This window comes from Aphelocoma coerulescens, chromosome 1A (genome assembly GCF_041296385.1).
Source record: "Aphelocoma coerulescens isolate FSJ_1873_10779 chromosome 1A, UR_Acoe_1.0, whole genome shotgun sequence".
Taxonomy (NCBI): domain Eukaryota; kingdom Metazoa; phylum Chordata; class Aves; order Passeriformes; family Corvidae; genus Aphelocoma; species Aphelocoma coerulescens.
In genome coordinates, this window is record NC_091014.1 from 54,870,421 (window position 1) to 54,890,291 (window position 19,871).

The following is a 19,871-nucleotide window of genomic DNA, read 5'->3' on the forward strand; positions in this document are numbered from 1 at the left end:
TGCGTTGTGGAAGGGAGTTAATTGCTGTCTGGGGGATTGTAGAGCTGTGTGCTTCCAGCAAAGCTTAAAGAAGCAGGTGCCCCTTTGCCTAGCCACAATCTGAAGGGAGCCGACGGGACCGGCACCGGGAGTGGCACCGGGGCCGCCGGGCCCATGCCACGTGCGGAAGGCGCCTCGTGGTGCGCCCCGGGCGCTCATTGGAGGGCTCCGCCGCCAATCAGCAGCCAGGGTTTGCCCCACGTGGCACATCCCGCCGTCCCCTCCAGGGGCGGGGCGAAATGCCCTAATGGACAGGCACGACAGCCAATCAGGGGTGGCCGGCTCTTGAGGCGGCTGCCAATCGGCTGGGAAGGCGACCGGCCTGCTTGTCTCAGTCTTCCGGCGTCGGCGGCCAATCGGCGCGCGGGTGGGCGGGGCGCCGGGCGGAAGCTCGGTGTGTGCGGGTCACCTCCGCGGCCGAGAAGGTGCGGGCGGGGCGCGGGCCCGGTGAGGGGAGCGGGGCTCTCCTGGCTGCGTACTCCTGCCCTCGGGCGGGGGGGAGCAGCGGGGCGCCTGTGTCTGGGGCTGTTCTCGCCCATCGGGTTGGGGGACGGGGCACTGTGCCACTGCGGGAGCTGCTGGGACATCAGCTGAAGGAGCCCCGCGCTGTCGGGGCAGTGGGAATCCCGCGGCCTGGGTCTGCTCTGTGGGCAGGAAGGAACGGGCGGTGGGGGCAGCTCTGCTCTGCAGGGCTGAGGGAAACGGGGACCCTGTGTCTGGGGCTGTCTCCTGTAAGCGGGGAGGAGGCGGGGTCTAGCTGGGGGCCCCGTGGCTGTGGGACTGGAGCTGCAGGGGCTGGACGCAGGGGCAGGAAGCACTCCCATGTCATATCCCATAAACTCCTGTCCTGGACACCTCCTGGCCCGGGGACAGTCCTGCCGAGGGGGCTCGGAGCAGGGCGCTGCTGCAGTAGGACCAACCATGGGGTGCACCCCCCCACCAACCACGTCTCCCCACAGATGGCCCAGAGGCTGGCGCTCCAGCGGCTGCTGTCCCTCCCCGCGCGGGGCCCCCTGGCATCCCACGGCAGGGCCTTTGGCACCTCAGCTGGCCGCAGGAGCACTTTCAATGTGCAGGATGGCAGCGACTTCCAGGACCGGGTGGTGAACAGCCCCAAGCCCGTTGTGGTGGACTTCCACGCGCAGTAAGTTCCACCCGTGGCTCTTGCACCCCTCTCCATCATCACCCGTGCAGGTGTGTCCCTGTGTGACTTTCCTGATGTGGTGGCACTCTGGGAACACCATGGAGGAGCATGCCTGAGGACTTCCCAAGCTGTGGAGTCTGGTGTTGAAAAACGCTTCTGCCCGTCAGGCTCCATCCGTAAAGATTTCCCTCATAGCTACGCCCTGCAGCAGTGTCAGACAGGAGTACCAGGAAGGCACTCCTCAGGGTGGCATAGCTGCACCTTCCAGGTGCTCACTTGTTACCCCAGCCCCAGTGTTGCATCATCCTACAAAAGATGCTTCAGGAAAAAACTCTTGATACCTGCCCTATTTGGCTTCATGGATGAAATGTCCTCTAAGAAACATTAAAGTTTGTTAACAGCCACGGAGAGCTCTGCACCTGCAGTGCCTCACTGTTGTCATGTTGTGTTTTCTATGTTTCTTAAAGCTGTGTGGTTTTGAGGCTTTTTATAGCAAATGCCTTTATGTGTTAATAACAGCCATGTGACACCAATGACAGCATTTGTCTTCAATAAAAATGCTGTCATCCTCCTGCCGGTAAAAGTATTCCCAGATGTTATCCTCTGGATTAACAATACTGATTATCTTTGGGTTTTTCATCTATTTTCGTAGTTCTCCAGTACTGTCATGTGAGCCTGTTACAGCTGATTTGGGGCAAACAGAACACAAATCAGCCAAAAAACTTCTGCTCTAAATGAACCAAACTGACAAACCAAAGTGAGCATTAGTTGGGATCATCCAGGGAGGCGAGAACAATTAATTGAAGCCTGAAACATGATACAGAGCTTCCTTAATACCTTTGACAGCTCTGTTGTGAGAGAAGTGTTATTCTAAGCTGTGGTTCAGGAACTGTATTTCCAGGCTGGCTCTTGAGTGGAACAGCAATGGTGGTGAAGACACTGGAGTATCAGCATGCCTTCCATGGCTGCTGCTGCACCTGCCTCTCCTAATGTTCCCTCTCTTTTCTTGCTCCATCAGGTGGTGTGGTCCCTGCAAGATCCTAGGCCCCAGGTTAGAGAAGCTGGTGGCCAAGCAGGAGGGGAAGGTGCTGATGGCCAAGGTGGACATTGACGATCACACAGACCTTGCTATCGAGTACGAGGTAGGAGGCGGAAGAGCACAGACTTTCTTTGGCTGGCAGTGCAAAGGTGCCTCCCTGGGGAGGGCTGTGCCTGCACAGCAGCAGTGTTGGAGGGGAGGGGAAGCCCAGAGCCTACGGGTTCCTGATCCACTGGGTCACTTGTTAGTAGGTGGATTTTGGTGCTGAGCTCTGCTCCAGTTCTGCTGGTCATGCTCAGCACCCCCACCTCTAATTCTGCAGGGAGGTGTCCTCTAGGCCTTGCAGTCATCTGCCAGTGTAAACACTTCCCTGGCCTCGAGGAGCCTGGAGCACACATGGCGTTTTGCTGTGAGCCGGGGCTGCTCAGGTGCAGGGCAAGAACATGAAGTAACAAGCCCCATTCTGCACTGCTGTTGAACGTGGTTCTTTGTGCAACCAGCCTGTCCTCTCTTTCCCTTCCTTGTTCAGGATCTCTAGCTGGGTCATAATGTCCCATCCTTAACTTGCAGCACAAGGAGACACGGTGAGTTTTATTTGGACAGGCAGAAGCCAGGTCAGAAAAAACACATAGACAACAGGAGCACATGTCCTGCTCTTGAAAGGAGAGGAGCTTGGTGTAAGTGTGTGACATTACTGCTGGTTGTGTTCCCTGTGCTGCCTTTCTCCCAGGAAGGAGCAGAATGATTGGAGAAAGCCATGGCTTTAGTTTGCATGATTCATTTCTTTGTCCCCTCTGTCAGTGATTAGGTAGTTTAAGAATCACAAAAGCCCCTCTGAGGGCAGTGCCTGCCTCTGTTGTCTCTCCTTATAAACAACCACTCTGCCCATGGAGTTGGGGCATCCTGCTGTCATGTTTTACAGGGAAAAAAAGTGCTTCATTTTCACTTGGGTATCACACAGATGGATCTGCTCCTCCTCTGCAGATGAAGTCCTGCTCCCAAGGTGACAACTAGCACAACAAGCTTGTTGAGCTGCCCTGAAAAGTGTGAACCATCTCCTTCCTGAGCAAGCTGTCATTTTTTTGAGCCTGGAGAAGACACTGTATGCCATTCCCACACCCTGCCGAGCCAGAAGGAGACGGAAGTGGAAACAGCTTGTTCCCTCCCACTCTTTCCCCAGGGAGACCTTTCTGCCTGTGCTGTGGTGGCGTGTCCACACAGCTGGTGGCCGCAGTCATGACTTGCAGCTCCCACAAGCTGAGCACGAGAGCCTCCAGTGCTCTCCAGGGTGGAGGTGTGCCGGCAGATAGACCCTGGGCCAAGGAAGACGGCTGCTGGCTCCTGAGCAGGGCTAGCTGCTGCAAGCCCAAAAGCTGCATAGCTCAAGGGGTGCTGGTGAGAAGTTGAAGAGGGTGAGGTGGTTTTAGTGATGATCTAAAAGCATGTAAATCCTAATAGACGCAGGGAGGGCTCTGGTAGCAACCATGCCAAGGAGAATAGAGATTATTAGCTCAACTCGTATTGTTCCAAGCCTTCCAGTAGATAGAATTAGCTGGGATTACAAGAGGATAATCTCAGATGAGTGGAAGTGACAAGCAGGGTGTGTGCACGCAGAGAAAGGTCTGTGGGTGGAAAGAGGCTGGAAGTCCCCAGTTGTGCAGGTTTGATGACGCACTGCGTGTCCTCTTCCCCCGGCTGCCGAGGGAGCAGCCGTGCTGCCCGCTGTGTGTGTTTGTGTGCAGGTAGGACTGAGGCTGCAGGGAAGGGCCAGCTTCTTGCAGTTCATTCTGCAACCTTATACACAAACATCACGAAGGTTTTGTTTTGCAAGAAGGCCTCCTCCACTTTTGGAGTGATGTGTATGTGTCTTGTCTTGGCCGTTATCCCCGTGGCTGAAACACCATCCCTAGACAGTGTCTGCAAGTACCATAGCTGCAAACAGAGATAGGAGAATTTTTTGCTCAGATCGTTTGAAACATCCTTTCCGAGGCAGAAGTTTGGTTCGTGTGCTGAGCATGTGCTTGGTTTTGCTTCATCTTCTGGGAAGTTGCTGTGTAAGAAGAAGTGTAAGGGCTGATGGGAAGGCACCGAGTCGAGATCAAAGAGGGACCAAATAGAGTGTTTGTGAGAGATCAGGAAAACCAAAGGTGGTATTTAGGAGGGATCAGAAAACATTTGTTTTAAAACCATTCCATTGGGGATCAGATGTATGCACGCCGAGGAAGTCTTTGTTTTGGGGCTTTTCAGTGTCCATGCCACCCCCACAACTCCTTCATTGGCTGCCAGGAAGTCTCCCTCCATCCATGTTTATTCCCCTGCCCACGCACACACGCAGCTCCCAGCTTGCTGCCTGCTTGCACAATGTCCTCTTCAGCAGCCTCCTTGGCACAGGGGGAGGCAGCGGGAGGGGGAGACCCCCTGGAAGAGCAGAGGAATGCTGGTGCATTCCTTTACACAAGCCCTTGGCTCTCAGCCATCCTGGCTTAGCACAAAGCACGGATGCATTTCCTGCAACTAGCAATGTCCCCAGTGCCCCTCCCTGTCCTGTTATGCCCAGCACAAAAGTTCTTTCTCTGGGGACTCCCTGTTTTATCTAACACCTTCCATCTTTAGTCGTGGCCTTTCTCCACTGCTCCAGCCAGCTCCTGACCTCTCACCTCAAGAGCAGAAAGGGAAAAGAAATACTCCTGTTTATCTGCAGTCTCTTAAAATTCTTTAGATTCATCTCTTGCCTTGGCCAGTTCCCTCTGTGGTGGTGACTGGGAAAGGGCAGCCCCTTCTCTGGCCACTGTGGGTGGGCAGCTCAGGAGAGCTGCTGGGTACAGAGATGGTCATTCATGAATGGAGCTCTATCCTGTTACCTCCTCACTCAGAGGCCTGGGTGAAATCCTTCTCCCTGCTCTGATGTGTGGCATCTGAGCCTGTATAAAAGTTTCAGATGGGAGAGAATTCCCTTGGTATGGGTGTTGCCAGGAATAACCTGGATGGCCATGTTTGTTTATTTATCTGTGTGGTCAACACTAATCAAAAACAGACTGATTTTTTTTCTGTAGAAATGCTCTTGAGGGAGAAGGAAAGTTTGTTTAGGTTCAGTGCAGATGGGACCCAAAAAAAGACATGGGGGGAAAAAAAAAAAGAAAAAATGCCCTCAACTTTGCATTCTAGAAATTCCCATGACATTTGTTTCTCAACCAGCAAAACAAAGTACATGCTCCATTAACAGGCTGCCCTTGCTGCAGCTGGCAGGAAGGAAGCTGACAAAATCGTCGTGTTTTCTGAGCAGAGGAAAGTTGCTCTGTGACTTTCGTTCTTGTCTGGCTCTGCAGCACCAGCCCCAGACCTTCCACTCTTTCTTGGGATTTGCTCACCAGCACGAAGAGGGAAAGAGACAGAGGGATCGAGGCCGTGTGAAGTTCATGGGTGCACTGGTCAGCCTTCAGGGCCTGGCAACGTGGTGTTGGCTGCTTCTTTGTAGAGCTTCCAAGAGCTGCCAGGCCCTAATAGGGGCCAGCTCTTGTTTTTTTTGGATGGAACCAGAGCAACTGTGATCGATGGAGGTTTGCCCTTCTCAGGAAGGGAGCAGCTGAGTGCAGTGCATCCTTTCTCTCTCCTAAAATCGCAAGGGAATGTGCTGGCACCATCGGCAGTGCTGGGGCCCAAGCCCTCTGGATCTGCTCCCTGCAGTCACTAGGAGGAGCTGAAGATCGTGCGCTGAGCAGCCCCGACGCTCCCGTCCCTTCAGATGAGACCGCACAAGCCCTGAAGGACACTGTGGGGAGCCACGCTGGACTGCCCGGCTGAGACTGGGTGGGAAGGGAAGACCGAATGTCCCTTTCATCTCAGGCTCCCAGTGGGAGAAAAGCCAGCCCTCTGATGGGTTTCGAGAGCGATTTGCAGATCTTTGTTGGCAGCAGGGCTGGCAGTGCACATGGGAAGGCCCCACAGGCTGGAGAGCCAGCAGGCAGGATAAGGACAGGATGTGTTTTGGAGGCAAGACTGCAGAGATAAGGGCATCGAAGCTGTGGGGTCAGAAATGTGATCAGCTCTTCCATTGCTGCAGCTCTCCAAGCTCTGGTTGTTCCTTCTTTCAGCCATGTCCCTGGGGTCTCTGGTGTCACCAGTCAGCCAGCAAGTCCCTGGGGAGTGTTGTCATTTCCAACACTGTTCTCTTGGATAATTCCCAGAGAACTTTGTTCTGGGCTATTAAAGCAGCGCCCAGAGCAGCACAGCTGCCTGCTAGCTCTGGTCAGAGGGACTTTCTCACTTCTTACCTAATCACCAGGGATCTGCAGTGAATGGCCACTGGTGTGTGACCAGATAAACCACTGAAAACAGAAGTGGGCAAGGAAGAAGGGTTGGAGGGGATTGTCATTGCCATAATATGATGGAGCAGGAAATCTGCCTGTGCAATGGTAGGGTGGGTTAGGATTAGAGCTCCAGTCCTGTCTGGAGAAGAACATGGGTCCAGTCTGTTGCTGCCATGGCCGTAAAATGTCCAAAGGTCACCATGTCTGAGAGGTGTCCTAGATGTGTTTGCTTATGATAGGACAAAAGGGAAGGAGAAGAAGCATTTGTACTGGAGATGAGGAAACAGCCTTGCTTGTTTTTGTATTAGCTTTGGTATTGTCTTTAAAAATTTGTGTCTTACTTAAATTCAAAACACAGCTCAGCCTTGACTTGAGCAGTGTGGTGTAAGTCAGTGCAGAGATGAGGCCACGGGGAGAGGAGGAACGTGGAGCTCAGCTGGCCTGTTTTGCAAGTGAACATCTTACCCTAGAGCAGTGCATGCTCAGCTCCCTTGTACCCACTTCCTTAGACTTCCATTGGGGGACCGGGTGCAGCTGGCTTCCTGCAGGCTTTGCTCACCTGTCTCCCTGTTTCTCTTGCCCTAGGTGTCAGCAGTGCCAACTGTGCTGGCTATGAAGAACGGAGACGTTGTGGATAAATTTGTCGGCATAAAGGATGAGGATCAGCTGGAGGCATTCCTCAAGAAACTCATTGGAGCCTGAAGTAAAAGGGTGGCTGTGCCTCTGCCTCTGGACACGTCCATGTTGTGCATTCCTTGCCTGGGAGAGCTGAGGGCAGGTCAATTGCCTGCCCTTACGACCCGGGGGTTTCTTCTCTGTTGGTGTTTTTAGGAGATGGAAAATGTTGTAACCCTTCCCTCCTTCTCCCCCTTCTCATGAGCAGCAGTAGTTGTAAAGGGCACTGAGGAGCAGGGCTGCTTATTCTCAAAACGGGGAATGTGGCTGGAATTAGGAGCCTGTGTTTATCAGCCAAGAGCTGACGTGCAGAGCTGCTGCTGCTGCTGCTAAGAGGAGGAATGTTTTTCTCTGCCTCACATCTGATGGCCTAGAGCAGAGGGCAGCTGCTCCCTGCAAGATGATGGTACATACCTGTCCTGGGTGGGTTTGTTTAAAGCTGAGAATGCCTCTGCCTTGTCTGTGAAACCTGTCTCTTTTGTCCTCTGTCCTTGTGTTGCTGGGACAGGTACATGTCCTCCACAAATCCATGAGCTCCCATCATAATTTTATAAGAGAAAATAGGGAGAAGTATTTTATGGATCTCCTTTTGTATGTCTGCAGTAGAGAACTTCTACCAGTCACTGCTGTCTAGCTGGGAGAATAAAACTTGATTCTCAGAAATCTGTCTGTCCAGAGAGGTGAGTTGGGAGTATCAGCAGCACAGTTTCTAATGATGGGTTGGGAAAGTGCAGGTTATGACTTGATCCCTACTAAAAGTTAATGTGCTGAAAAACAAAGTAGGGGATTACTTCCATGGGGCTTTCAGTGCTGCCTGTAGGACCCCCTTTGTGTGCTGCTGGATCCAGGGGGCCAGAGGGAGGACTCGCCTCTCATGCACAGGGGAACAGCTGCTCCTTGCACATGAGGAACCTGAGCTGTGCTCCCCTTGTGCTTTTCTTGCCCCTTCCCAGCGTGTGGAGCCTGAGAGCCTCCCTCTCCCTGTTGTAAATAATTAAATGTGCTCACACAGGTGAGCCCTGCCAGAAGGCAGCCTTTTGACTTCAATTGCCCTGAGCTTTGGACTAAGGGTGCCAGCTGTGTGCTTCTATCCAAGCAGCTTTCAGCCCTTCCAACCTCTTCTTCCTCCTCCTCCTCCTCCTCCTCACATACACCTGTTTCCTGTCAACCTGGCTTCTGAGTGCTCCCAGCCTCCTCTTGTGCTTGCAGGCAGAATACAGCACCAGCACTGATGACTACTGTACTGTTTAATTCCAGCTTGCTTATCTAAGCTGCATGAGAACATTGTAAGTGCTTAATAACTATGTACAAGCTGCTTTTTTTTTCACCACAGCTTCTGTTTCCTTCAGTCACTCTTAAATCTGCTTTGGCTTTGCTCCATTTCACCTCCCTGGCATGTGAGCAGCGAGGTAATTTTTTTTCTGCACTTCTGCAGTAACAATTTATGACCTTTGAAGGAGCCAGGGGAGTGGTGATCCGAGTCCTGCTGCAACTGCAGTGCTGCTGGCATCACTGCTCCCATGTGCTTCTGTCACCCTGGGGCCTGGGCTGCAGCACAAGGTGGTACTGGTCCCCTGAGGTGGGTGCCTCCCATTGGGGCTGGGCTGACCTCACCGCTGGCACGCTGCTAGAGGTGATGTCACTTGGATGTAATCTGGTAAAGAGCTGTTGGTCAGTTGCGATCAGTAAAAACTGGCATTTCATTTTACTCCAGAGACCACAGAGGCTGTGCTGCTTCTGACCTCCTCGGGTTTCAGGCTGGGCAATTTCCCCTGCAGTTTCAGTGTTCCTGCCCAGTAAACACTTCTAGTAAAGACTCTCCATTTTCCTGCATGAGCAGGAAAAGTAGGGGAACAGCGTCACATACCCGACAATAGTCAACTTTCTTGCCTTACCATCCTACAGAACAGGAAAAAACACGGGGCCTTTGCATTGTGTAATTACAGGCAGTATAAAATAGTTATTTTATAGCTTCCTTCTAAGGAAAAACAGAGCTAAAGTGTCACTTAGCTGTTAAAGTGCCAGCATACTTTAGGGTGCATTATGTGAAAGCCACAACTGTTTTCTTTGAGATAAATGCTGAAGACCCATGTAGGTGGTGCCCTGTGGGAATGCGTCAGAACAGTGTAACAGGTGGATGGGAGGAGGAGGGCTTTGGGGACATCTTGAGATTCCCCAAGCACTTGGCGAGGTTTTCACCAAAGGACAGGACAGAACTCAGAGCAAAAGGATATTTTCTGTACCTGGTTTTTAATTCAGATCCGTGTTTGCCAGCTGCTGGGGAAGGCTTCAGGGATTCCCACAGCAGTGTTAGTAACAGGAGGTGCAAGCAGGAAGCAGTGCCAGCAGTGTATTTATGTAGTGGCTAAAGAGGGGTTGCACAGCAATTTTCGTGCCACCTGAATGGGATGTTGGTCTTTCCTGATTGAAGGGAGCTGAAGCAATGGGTAATTCCTCAGCAGTAGCTGTTTTTCCCATGTCAGCTGAGAAAATGTTTCCTCTCTCCAGTGAGGATGCAGTTTGTTTTCCCTTTTGGAGTTAAGCGCATCGAATCCTCCTCTGATCTGTCAAGCATTTGCTCTCCTGCCCAAGCCTGTTTCTATTTTAAGAGGACATGACAGTCAGTGCCTTCCCAAGGGGAGCAGAGCTCAGCTAAGCCCACTTTTCTTCCCCATGCCTGTTTTGAACCCAACGCCAAGGTTCTCCCAAGGGTCAGGCACAGTGCCTCTGTCCTCACAGTCTTGTCCAAGGCACCTGATTCCGGGCAAGCAAAGGTTTTCCATTTGTTTCTGTTGGCTTTACACTTGCATCAAGCCCTAACACAGCTGCTCCTTTCCCCAAGATGTTTGTGCCTGCCTGCTGAACTCTGAGTTCAATCTCCAGCTGCTCTGGCTCATAGTAAATATCTGCAAGGAGGGAGGGAGAGCTTTGCTGTCTTCTCTACTAGAGGTGCTATGCCAGGACCAGCTTCAAGGGCTGGTAGAGGATGGAAAATTCAGGTTGCTTGGCTTGCAGCACACAGTGGGCTGTGTATATGTGGTCTTCTGAAGGGAATAGTTTGGGCCAGTTTGGTTCCAGTGAGGTCTGACCTTGGCAGCCTGGCCAGTAAATCCTTTGCTTTATCAACAAATACGATTCCTCCTGTGCAAAGAACAAAACAAAGACCAGCTCCATGTCAACAGGGAAATGGCCCCCACTGATGCTGCCTTTTCAACAGCCCAGCCAGGCTGTTGGCCCAAACAGTTTGTTAATCACTTTGAGCTTCCCCTCTCACACCTTGTTTTCTCATCCAAGTAATTATAGGATTCAGACAAAATCAGCAATTAAATTCTCCAGCCCTGCAAGGCTGTTAGCAGCAATGTTAAGCTCAGTGTAGCTCAAAACTACTGCTAAATGGTGGCAAGTGCTTGCTGTGAGTTTCCTGCAAGTTAAAGAGTAACAGCAGCTGCAATAGTCTAGTCAATAAAAAGATTAGATAAAACTACCAGAGGCTTGACTTCCAGACCAAAACCAGGCTAGATCCCCTGTTACACAGTCTCTTGGCCTCCTCACCTGCCCCTGCAACACACCCTGGCTCAAGCTGTGGTTTAACCCCAGTCGACAACTAAGTACCAGGCAGCTGCTCACTCACACCTCTACTGGTGGGATGGGGAAGAGAATCAGGGAAAAAAACGGCAAAACCATGGGTTGAGTTAAGAAGAGTTTAATAATTTAAAAAAAGCAAAATACAAGAATAACATAATAATACTCGTAATGAAAAGGGAAACTACAAAAAGTGAGAGAAAATACAAGACAAACAAGTGATGCACAATATAATTGCTCAGCACTTGGCTGATTGATGCCCAGCTTGTCCCTGAGCAGTGATTAGCTCCTTCCAGGTAACTTCACCAGTTATATACATGGGCTTGATGTCCTATGACATGGAATATCCCTTTGGCCAGTTTGGATCAGCTCTACTGGCCATGCTCCTTCCTAGCTTCTTGTGTAGCTCCTCACTGGCAGAGCATAGGGAACTGAAAAGTCATTGATTTAAAGTAAGCACTGCTTAGAAAGTAGAGCATTGGTATGTTACCAGCATTATTCTCATACTAAATCCAACACACAGCACTGCACTGCCTACTAGGAAGAAAATTAACTCTGTCCCAGTCTAAACCAGGACACTGTCCATCACCACACAGGGGTGGTGTTCTGCTGCTCTTTTCAAGGATGTGGGGTGCCCTTGTGAGCTTTGTGGTTTCTCTGCCTCTGCAGCTGTGTATCTTCAGCAACACTTTTCCCCTTAAAACCTTTTTCAGGCAAAAACCAAAGACTGCAGCTCTCAGGAGAGTGGTAGCCACAGGCTGGGTGCGGTTTGGAGGGGGCTGCTGTGCTGAGCCATGCCTGGTTGCTTTTTCTCTCTGTGCATTCTACCAGCCGGGGAAGGATGGAGGCAGGAGCAGCAGGGGAAACCCTGAATTTCTTATACCAGAGGAGCCAAATGGGTGAAAACAAGAGGGCTACAGGGAGAGATTAAAAATGTGTCAGCCCACATCCCAATGGGAATGGAGTGAGGAGAAACTCTGACTGCCTTCCTGGTGGCAAGGGGTCCCTGGTGGGCAGTGAGACAGGGAAACATCCTACAGGGAGAGGCCAGAGGGGGACGCTGGAACTGCTCATGTCCTGAGGGAGGAGGACAGTTGGGAGCTGCAGGCAACAGGGCAGCACCCAACTTCCCACCTCTCATTGACTCCTAGGCCCTCGTGATCCAAATAGTCACAATAAAAATGCACTGAAACGGATGGGTTTTCTCCATGGCCTGCATGCTTCTGTGAGGTAATGTCCCTGTAGGTGTATACATATATATATGTGTTTATCTACTCACACGCTCTTGTTCTCTGTTGTGAAGAGTGCCAGGAGTTTCTGTGACTCACAGATGTCCCCAGCAGCTGTAGCTGTTGACAGAAAAGGACAGGGGCCAGCCTGCTGGCTCTCCCACCCAAGGCAAGGCTGAGCTCCCTGTACACTTCTCAGCTACTGCATGCTTCTCTTTGCTCTGCTGTTAAAGGCACCCTGGCTCCATCTCTCTTGAGAGTGGACAAATGGTTGAGCAATTTCCTGAAAAACAGGAAATTTTTGCGGTGAGAGTCCTCAGAAATACTGACTTCAAGTCATCCAGGGGGTACAACATGCACAAGAGATTTCGGTGTTTTCCAGAGATGGTGACCTCTGGTCACCCGTGTGGCTGCAGCTCCTCCATGCCAGTCCCACAGAGCTGTCAGTGAGGGGGTGTTTGACCCGGCGGGCTCTGCACACAGAGCGTCATGGCCTCAGGAAGGAGAGGAGATGCATCCCCTGGGGTTGCTGTCTTGCTCCATCATGAGGCAATAACACTTCCTGCAGGGCCCGTAGCCGCGGGCACAGGGACTGCACGGCTCCTTTCCTCGCAGGTGGCTTTACCCGCAGGGCCATGGCACTGGCAGCAGCAGGTAACAAACCCAGCCCTGGGTCTGGCTGTCGCAGTGGCTGGGATGGAGATGGAGCAGTGCAAGCTCCAGCATGCCCGCTGGTATTTATATAACATCATTTTGCTTTAATCTGGCTTTTTAAGTAAACTGTCAAAGCCCTTTCTGTTCACTTGTTCACTAGGAACCTTTTTCTTTCTTCTTTTTTTGACTGTGAGTTTCATCTTTCAAAGCTTGGCTAGTTTTGAGTGATGCCGAAAAACCCCATTTACAGTGGCTTTTTGTTCTGTGCTGGTATTGTTCAGGCAGAAGTGGTTGTTTTCTTTTCATCCTGGCATAGCTCAGAAGTGACTGCATACTCTGAGCTCAAACTTTCTAAAAATACTTACCCGTGAGGAGAGATCCAGCATGGCACTGTTCAGACCCAGAGATTAACGCCTTGGAAAGGTGCAGTGGTCTGAAAAAGAAGCCAGTGGCAGTGTCCTGCCAACTCTGGTCACCGTAAGCCCTGGAGCATCAACACGTGGCAGGCAGAGAGGATCTGCAGAGGGCTGTGGATCTCTGAGGCACCAGGGAAGTCTACCCAGTGCCTGCAGAACCAGCCCAAGGGAAATACTTTCTGTGGAGAGGTTATAGGGTGACTCAGAAGTCATAAAGAGAAGCGCTCCTTGCTGCTTGGAGAAGCAAGGCAGAACAATGAGCCTGCTCCTCACCAGAGGTTGGTCTTCATAATCACATCCTCCTGTTGGAGCATGAGATGGCTCTGGGGGAAGGGAGGATGACAGGGACTGAGCAGAACACAGATCAGACATACGACAAATTGCAGGAAAGCATGTGGGAGCTCCTTTTTGTCCTGCTACTGGCTGATTGCAGGAAGCTTCCCAGGTGACAGCTTTAGCAGCTGCTGGGACAGGAGACATTATTGTTCTGCACTCGTGTTTATAGCTGTGCCAGGTTTTGGCAGGAAGCTACAAGACAAAACCCCCACATTCTTCCTTCTTGCTTGCCAGGTCTGCTCTCAAGGGGCTGATCCTTCAGCCTAGATATATCAGCTTAGCTCACTACCTGAGGAGATCCAACTTCCCCTTCCCAGCCAGGCCAGCTCCCATGGGCTTCATCCTAAAATCCTGGCAGGAGCATGTAAACTTTTCATAGAGCTCAGGCAAGATTAAAGGTTGCTGCTGTCACACCTACCACTGCATTTCTCATGCTAAACTTGGAGTTTAAAAAAAAGTTTTAAACTTGGAGTGTGGTTACCCAGCACTCCAACCCCCTTGTACCTGTCTGGGCCCTGTTTAGTTCTCGTTCCCCTTTCCCTGGCCTTGGGATCAAGTTCTCAGTTTTTTGGCAACTCTCAGGAGGAAGCATGTTTGGGGCTTTTTTAATCTGGCATTGCACACGAAGGCAGAAGCTACCAGCATCCTTGAGATGAAAGGATGCAGGAACGCATGGGACCCATCACTGCCGGTCTCACTGGAGCCCGCTGCACAGAAACTGGCAGCATGTGGCCATGTCTGCAAGCAAACTTCTTAGGCTGCTGTCATCTCCCTGTTCTGCTGCTCCCCCACAATGCTGTGCCTCCGTGTGACATTGTGTCCAGCCCCTGGTGGCCAGCAGCACATGACTGACCCAAGGGCACAGTTCCCAGCCTCGTTTCTCCAGCTTGCAGCTGGGGTCATGATGGCTAAGTTCTGCCAGTGTTACATCCCTGTTTCCCTGCCTCCTCTTCCTTCCCTCCCTGGAGTTTTATACTGAGGCCAGGAATGATGATCACGTCCCCTCCAAGGAATCAACAGACTGTGGCATTTCCGTTGAGGGTGGAATCTGAGGCTGCTGGCAGCAAATCCCTCTGCCATGGAGCTGACGAGGCAAGGAGGCTGGTGTGTCACTGGCTCTGCTAAGGAGTGTCAGCCGGGGTTTTCCATGGAGCGGATGCGCCCGCTGTTGTAATCTCACCTGGAGAGTGCCTGGCTGCAGTTCAGCCCCTGCCACGCTTGCCTGCGCCTGTAATCTCCCAGGGTTTTGCAAGCGCCGTCAGCCCACAGTGGGGGAGCTGCAGGGAAGGCACAGCGCTCGGGTGATTCAGCCGGAGAGCCTCTGTCCCGTCTGAGTCAGGCCTTATTCCATCATCTCCGTGTCCTGCTGCAGGGGCTATGTCTACAGATTGCAGGAGCCTCACAGACTGGGTCTCCCCAGCACTTCTGCCCTTTGCCCCCCAGCCCAGCATCCCAGCCAAAGCTGGCTCCGGCTGTGGCTGCTTCCTCTTCGCGGGACTGCTGTGCACAAACAGCTGCATCGTGTCAGCCCGGCGGGCTGCACTGCCCCGATAAATGACCCAGTTCCCGAGAGCAGGGACGGAACTGCCAATGTACACCTCCCTCGGCTGAGGGGAGGGCAGCAGATAGCCCAGCTTCAGGAACCTCACTGTCCTCATCTCATCTGTCTCCCACCAATGTCGTGTCTTCCGGTGTCTTCTCTTGCCACACACACAGCAGCACTGGTAGCACCCAGGGTGTCTAAATCCATAACCCCTGCTTTGCAGAGAGGGTGAATGGCAGCACGGCTGGCACTTTGGGAAGCCATGGCCAATGCCTTGGAAAGAGTCTGCAGAGGCTGAGTGCCTGCATACGGTGTCCTCATAAAGATGAAGGAGGAGCAGCCTCCAGCCGTCGCCCATGGGCACCTATCAGCAGCCCAGAACTTGGGCTGGGGACACTAGAAGATGAAATGCTGCCCTAGAGGGTGTTCTCTTGCCCCATTTGGGCACCAGCCTGCGCTGGCTGTCCTTTCTCACATCAGGGCAGGGGGATGGGACAGGAAGGCCCTCATTATCCAGGGCTTGCTAATTAGACGGGAATGTTATCTCCAGCCCAGATGTCAGCTCTGACCTCCCTCTAACCTTCTTCTAGAAATCAAAACAGACACAACTCTGTTTGTTTTAAAATAAGAAAAATAAGCCTTTGGGGTGAAGCAGGAAAACCTGGCCTTGAGGGGGTATGTCTGGGGAGGGAGGAGGGCACACAACCAGATAAGCCTGGTGAGGTTCTCCAGGCTGCCGAGCTGGGTGGGACTGGCCACCCTGCCCTGGGCAGAGAACAAGGTCCCATGGCTCATGGTGGCTGTGCACATATTGTGGGCCCTTGAACCTACATCCAGCAGGGGTGTTGGTGCAGACACAGCTTCTTGTCCCAACACAACCCTGGGGATTCCAGCTGGGTCCTGAAGATCCAGATGTGGAGCTAATAGGGAAGATCAACTGAGTTTGTATTTCACCTCGCTGCTTTGCCTTTGGGATTTACAAAGGTGTCTCAAAAGGAGATGTTGATCCCTGGAACAAATTCTGCCTTTCAAACCTGACCTGAATATATTTTCCTCATGCCACCTAAGCAGTCCGTAAATTGTTTCAGAATAAAGAGAGCTGGGTGACATAAAGAGCTGGTGATTCTTGCCCTTGACTTGTAGTAAAACCTTGGTTTACTGCATTTCTGTAATAATTTTCAATAGCTGGGGAACAAACTTTGCCTGACTCTGATCTGGGTCAGACCTTTGAGCACCTCACCCTATGTTAACCCAGATTTACATCTCCATTCGCTTCCTCTTCTTTGTAAGACTACAGCTCCAGCCTAGAGCTTATCACAAAGGAGGTCTTTACCCAACACCCCTTGTCCTTCTGTGACAGGCATCCAAACACCCTGGGCTGCAGCATCAAAGCTCCTTATGACAGAGGTTTGATATAGTTGCAGTAAAATGAGGAGTGGATGTGGCCAGTTGAGGACCAGCACCCCGGGGCTTTCTGCTGCTGCTGCTGCCTGTGTAGCTTGGAGCAGTCACTGGTCCAGCCTTGGCTCTTCCCTGCCCAGTCCACCAACAGCACAGTAATAAGACTTATGAAGACACCAGAGGGATTGCTCATTAAGCCACAATCCCAATGTTTCAAAAGGCACAGCTGATTTGCAGTTACACGACATTTTGCCTACCATATCCCCAAGACAGCAAGCAGGTAAAAGTTTTGAGGTGTCCTTTTTCACTTGCCTCCTTTGAAAACACCTGTTGGCCCCCTGAGTAATGGGTGTTCTTTTTTATGCTCTAAAGGTTGTGCCTCATGCTCATGACATCACAGTAGTGATGTGTTGCCCTCTGGCAACATCACCAGAGCAGAAAATTATTTCTGCTGTCTTCCAGACCTGGCTACTGCTTGGTACACCCTGTCTCCCTGAGCTTCAGGGTTACTGAAGCAGAGTAATAGCTGAGAAGTGAGTAATCAAGAAGCTACCTGACCAGATTTAAACCTGACTGTAAATATCTTCTCCAACAATAATGGGAAGGAGGATCTGTGCCTGCTAAGGCGCAGAGTTGCTGCAGGAGGACTGTGTACAGACATCCCTGGGACTCAGCATGGATGGCATTCACAGAGCACACCTGCAGGAGAGCTCTGCTTACAAAAACCACCACAGCTCCAGGGCCTTGAGTGAATTTGCACCCATTTTTATGACCTAAACTTTTGAGTCAATATTTACCCGAGAGGCGGATGCATAGCTGCCCTGTGACACTGTGTACATGCACAGACAAACACTGGTACTGTGCATGCACACCCCAGCACACACACTCACAAAGGCTCCAGCTTCTACAAGCAGGCAGAGACACCTGCTCTCCTTCCTCAGGCTGCTCCAGGACAGTCCTTCCCATTTGCAAGAGGGACACTGACAATCTGGAGCAACTCTAGGGCAGAAGTGTGAAGCTGCCCAAGGGAACTGGACCGTCTGACACAAGGGCAGGGTCTGAGGTAGCTGGGTTGGTTTGCAAAGGGACAAGAAAGCTCATGAGGGGGTCTATCCAACCACTGACTTCTACTACCCAAATGGGGGTTATGTGGAAGGTAAAGCCACATTGCCAGATGTACTCAGTGAAAATACAAGAGGGAAAAGATGGTGGATTTGCCATCCTCAGAGACTTTTAAAACTCAGTTGGATATGGTCCTAAGCACCCTGATCTAACCTTAAGGCTGGTCCTGCTCCAAGCAGATGGTTGACCTGGAGACCTCCAAAATTACCTCTTATGCTAAATGATGCTGTGATTTTGGTAATGCTAAATATTTGATAGTAGTCATTCCTTAATTCAGATACTGACTGCAACCACTTGCATGTGGGGTGCTATAAGAACACCTGTGACCAGCCACACAACTGAACTCAATTCATTCAAAATATCCCTGGAAGGGAGGCTTTCTGGCCTCTACTGAACTTCAATTCCCTCATAGTTTGTGAGTGGCTTGTGGGTCTGGCTGCTAATGACCATGCATTTTCAGCACCTCTGTAGCAGGCACATAGTCAAATGGACCAAGGAAATTATCAAACTGGAAACATCTGTCTTTCTTTTGATTCAGGGTTGTTTCCAGCTGAATCAGCTGGCTGTCATCTGAGACTGGCAGTGGGAGTGTGAAGATCAGAGGAGGGAGGGGAACAACACTTGGGTTGGCTTCACACAGTCATCAAACCCCAACCTTGACCCCTGAGACGTTGAGGAGAACATAATGTTCCACCTTGGTAGGTTAATCTAACCTGTGTTGCTTATCCCAGGGCAAAGTGTGCACAGCTTCTCTTCCTTGAGAAAGAGAAAGCAGGTAAGGCGTGGCTGTGTGGTAGGCTTAGGAGAGGGCATCTCCTGAAATCACTCCCACCTGTAGACTACTCTCACAGCTCCTGCCCCTCTCTTAAAATACGTGGCGTGAGATCTAGAACAACTCAGGAGGTGGTAGGGAAGGTCACTGCATCTGGCAGCTCATGCACTTCTGCAAACTTGGTGTCTGAGAACTGGCAAGTCCACGTAGGAGCATCTAGCACAGGCATTTCTGCAAGTCAAACACAGCCACAACTACGAGAAGTGTATCATAGAGGAAGCTCTTAGTGCCTGTTTCCTCTCATAACACAGAGATAATTGCCTCCTGCAGTGCTAAATATGACTGGTTTTGGTAAAGACTGCTGAGGCCTGGCTTTGTCGATGTGTGCTTTGCCTTCTGGAAAATCAGCCTTCCACAGCTCCCAAGTGGCTCCCTTGCCTCCTGCTCCTTCCCAAATCATGCCAGTATTCACAGGGGGAGGTGGGTGCTCTACCATTTTTTTATGTTCTTTTCTTTTTCCCCTCCTGTTGGGAGAAATTGAGTCACACCAGAGTGATGGCTATGGGCTGGTAGAAGGCTAAAAAAATTAAGTTACAGACTGAATCCCCACTCACCATGCCCTCCTCCCCATCCCAGGCAACGTATGCATGTGGCTTAACTTTTCATGTCCTTGGTTTAATGAACTCGTGTCAGGAATTTCATGTGCATAGCAACCTTATCTGATGACAGTGACATTTTTTGAATGTTTATGTTCAGTTTTATTTGCAAACTGTTTCCAGCATAGTTCAGCTGGGTGGACTGGACAGAGCTGAAATGTGTAAGAACCCAACACACATACTGGAAACTCAGCCAGTTGCTGGGGGGGCTATGAAGCACATCCACAGGCAAAAGGATCTGCAACTGAGTTTGTGCACCAAATTTTCCAGCTGCAGCCTTTCACACACTCGTTAGTGTCCGACAAGCAACGGGGGTGTGTGTGTGTGTGTGTGTGTGTGTGTTTGTTTTTTCTTGCTTTCTTTTTTCTTCCAGTTCTCAGTACTGTCACAACCAGATGGGAATACGTTTCCCACGTCAGCTGTGGGGGGAGTCTCCAACCCAGAGCTCCCTGATACCCACAACACTACAAAAGCAGACGTCTCTGCTTCACCACAGCTCCAGCTAGTAGGAGGTATGGGGAGAAGGGGAGGGGAGCCGAGGCGTTTTGTAGTTTGAAATTTGAACAGCTGGATTCAGCAAGGGTTCCCAGGGTTTTTCCCGGGAAGGAGGTCAGCGGCTCGGGCAGGCAGACAGCCTGGGAGCAAACATCAGGAGTGCCCCTGGAGGCTCCACCTCCGCAGCTCTGCTCCGACTGGAGCGCTCTTGCCCTTATAAGGCTGCGGTTGTCACAAGCAGAGCCATAAATAGTTGTGTGATTGTTACCTGCTTCGCTCTTCCCAAGTCAGGCTCTTCCTGCCTGCAGCTTCCAGAGCTCCCCTCCCCACTCCAGCTCCAGAAAGGCGGTGTTTCCCATGTCTCTGCACGTGGATATGAGGTCCAATTTCTCCAGGTGCTCTGCCCCTGCACGCGACTCCTTGCATTGGCCTTTGCAGAAAGCCTCCTGCCTGGGATTGTT

The 19,871-nt window shown here is 51.4% G+C and overlaps 1 protein-coding gene across 2 annotated transcripts; it reads left to right on the top strand.

Annotated features, from left to right (window-relative positions):
• Positions 1-384: 384 nt before the first annotated feature.
• On the top strand, positions 385-7,869 carry TXN2 (thioredoxin 2). Of its 2 annotated transcripts, none has more exons than XM_069002898.1 (4): positions 385-464; positions 999-1,183; positions 2,202-2,325; positions 7,115-7,869. In XM_069002898.1, the coding sequence occupies exons 2-4, from the start codon at positions 999-1,001 to the stop codon at positions 7,229-7,231; spliced, it is 426 nt and encodes a 141-aa protein (XP_068858999.1). In that variant the 5' UTR covers positions 385-464; the 3' UTR covers positions 7,232-7,869. The 2 variants fall into 2 exon arrangements, with proteins under 2 accessions (XP_068858999.1, XP_068858998.1); XM_069002897.1 differs by having other exon boundaries at positions 438-486.
• Positions 7,870-19,871: the final 12,002 nt, after the last annotated feature.

Coding starts and splice junctions, on each gene's coding strand:
- TXN2 (XM_069002898.1), top strand. CDS start 999: ATGGCCCAGAGGCTGGCGCTCCAGCGGCTGCTGTCCCTCCCCGCGCGG. Junction 1,184..2,201: donor GTGGTGGACTTCCACGCGCA/GTAAGTTCCACC, acceptor TTGCTCCATCAG/GTGGTGTGGTCCCTGCAAGA. Junction 2,326..7,114: donor ACCTTGCTATCGAGTACGAG/GTAGGAGGCGGA, acceptor CTCTTGCCCTAG/GTGTCAGCAGTGCCAACTGT.